This window comes from Oryzias melastigma, linkage group LG16 (assembly GCF_002922805.2).
Source record: "Oryzias melastigma strain HK-1 linkage group LG16, ASM292280v2, whole genome shotgun sequence".
NCBI lineage: Eukaryota > Metazoa > Chordata > Actinopteri > Beloniformes > Adrianichthyidae > Oryzias > Oryzias melastigma.
The window spans coordinates 1,345,685-1,347,254 of record NC_050527.1 but is presented as its reverse complement, the minus strand read 5'-3'; the positions used below and the strand labels follow the sequence as shown (position 1 = coordinate 1,347,254).

At 42.9% G+C, this 1,570-nt stretch overlaps 1 protein-coding gene across 2 annotated transcripts; it reads right to left on the bottom strand.

Moving 5' to 3' along the window:
• Positions 1-229: 229 nt before the first annotated feature.
• hamp (hepcidin antimicrobial peptide) lies at positions 230-1,243 on the bottom strand. 2 transcript variants are annotated; one of them, XM_024266892.2, is made up of 3 exons: positions 950-1,243; positions 782-862; positions 230-614 (listed from the first exon to the last, which is right to left on the bottom strand). In XM_024266892.2, the coding sequence occupies exons 1-3, from the start codon at positions 1,034-1,036 to the stop codon at positions 507-509; spliced, it is 276 nt and encodes a 91-aa protein (XP_024122660.1). In that variant the 5' UTR covers positions 1,037-1,243; the 3' UTR covers positions 230-506. The 2 variants fall into 2 exon arrangements, with proteins under 2 accessions (XP_024122660.1, XP_024122661.1); XM_024266893.2 differs by having other exon boundaries at positions 782-859; positions 950-1,242.
• Between the last annotated feature and the right edge of the window lie 327 nt (positions 1,244-1,570).

The following is a 1,570-nucleotide window of genomic DNA, read 5'->3' as shown; positions in this document are numbered from 1 at the left end:
TCTGTTTTGTTTTTTTTTTCCTTTTGGCTACTTCCGTCAGTGGTAAAACACATTCAGCAACAGTTTTCTAGTAGATGTTCTTTCTACCCAGAATTGGGACAATTGCTGAGTGCCCCCATTTGGTTGCAGCAACTGACATCACCTGGTAGCCCTTAGTTTCTGAGATCAGGTGTGTTTGGGGGAGCAGACCTGAATATGCAATAAAAATGAATACATGTCCAAAACCATATGCAGATTTTCCATGCAACTGTTTTATTTGAATAATTACATTGGAAAAAAAACACATTTAATTTCCTTTGGAAATTGACTATTTATTGAGCTTACAAAAAGGGTTAAAAGTAAAAAATAAATAAAACAAACAGCCTCTTTCTGTTTTCTTGAATTCCTCAATACACTAACAGCAGGCTATCATATGAGATAAAGGAAAAAAAAGTTAATTTCTTGTGGAGAATAGGGAAAAACAAGCCTAATAATAAATTAATGAGTGGTGGTTGTTGCAGGACCCCTCAGAACCTGCAGCAGAAACCGCAGCCCTTGTAGTTCTTGCAGCAGTTGCAGCACACGCTGCACATGGAGAGGTGGCTCTGCCGCTTTTCCCTGATGTGGTTTGGCATCTGCATGAGAGACAACACAAGTGCACAAGGTGTCATGTCTGAGCATTTCAAGCCTTTCTGCTGCACGGGGGGAGCTTCGGCATGCCCCGCTGGGGGGAAAACTCCTCCACTTGAATGTTAATTTGCTGCTGGTAATTGACTTAATTCATTCAGTTGACTGAACATACCATCCACGATTGCATTGACATCTCGTGACGTGCCGCAACTGGAGTGTCATTGCTTGCTGCTTCTTCCAGCTCTGTGACCTGCTAAACGAGTTACAGACATTTAGGAGCCGCATCTTAAAACATTTATAGCTAATAAGGAAACGAGGAGAGTTTAAGTGAAATTCTTACCCCATTGACTGGGATGGCAGAGCTCTCCTGGATGCAAATAAAGGCGAGCACGAGTGTCACTGCAACTGCAATGCTGAATGCCTTCATTTTTGTTTTTTTTTTGCTGGTTGTTTAATCCTTTAAAGATAAGAACTGATGCGTTTTCTCTCTCATAGGTGTCTGACCACCGAAGAGCCCCACTGCGTCCACTGTTTAGTCTTCAGCTCCAGTGATGGATGTGTCAGGAAGTGGATTTCCTCGGATCCTTTGCTTCCCTCCAATCCCTCCGCCGTCTGATGCTCGGATTTGCAGAGAGCCTAGATATTTATACACACACGGACCAAGTGTTGCCTCATCACTGCTGGAGGCCCGGCCCATTCCTGGCAAGGGTTACCTAACACCACTGGGGAAATTTTGACCTCCTAACTCCTACTCATCATGCTGCAACAAAAAAGAATTTTTCAAATCTCAGTGTGTACTTCTAATAAAGCTGACCGAATACGCAATTCCACACATGAAAAGCTGCAAACTTTGTGTCATTTTTGTGGTCTTTAATCTGTAAAAAAAAAGGGACTTATCTCGGAACAAGCCAGGCAAAAACACTAGAGACTTTCCCAGCAAAGGTCGACACAGCACAGGTCA

What these genes read in the sequence shown, in the direction of transcription:
- hamp (XM_024266892.2), bottom strand. Translation starts at nt 1,036, where the DNA reads ATGAAGGCATTCAGCATTGCAGTTGCAGTGACACTCGTGCTCGCCTTT. An exon ending in CTGCCATCCCAGTCAATGGG is followed by an intron (nt 863 to 949) that starts GTAAGAATTTCA and finishes TAACTCGTTTAG; the next exon opens with CAGGTCACAGAGCTGGAAGA. An exon ending in TGTCAATGCAATCGTGGATG is followed by an intron (nt 615 to 781) that starts GTATGTTCAGTC and finishes TCTCTCATGCAG; the next exon opens with ATGCCAAACCACATCAGGGA.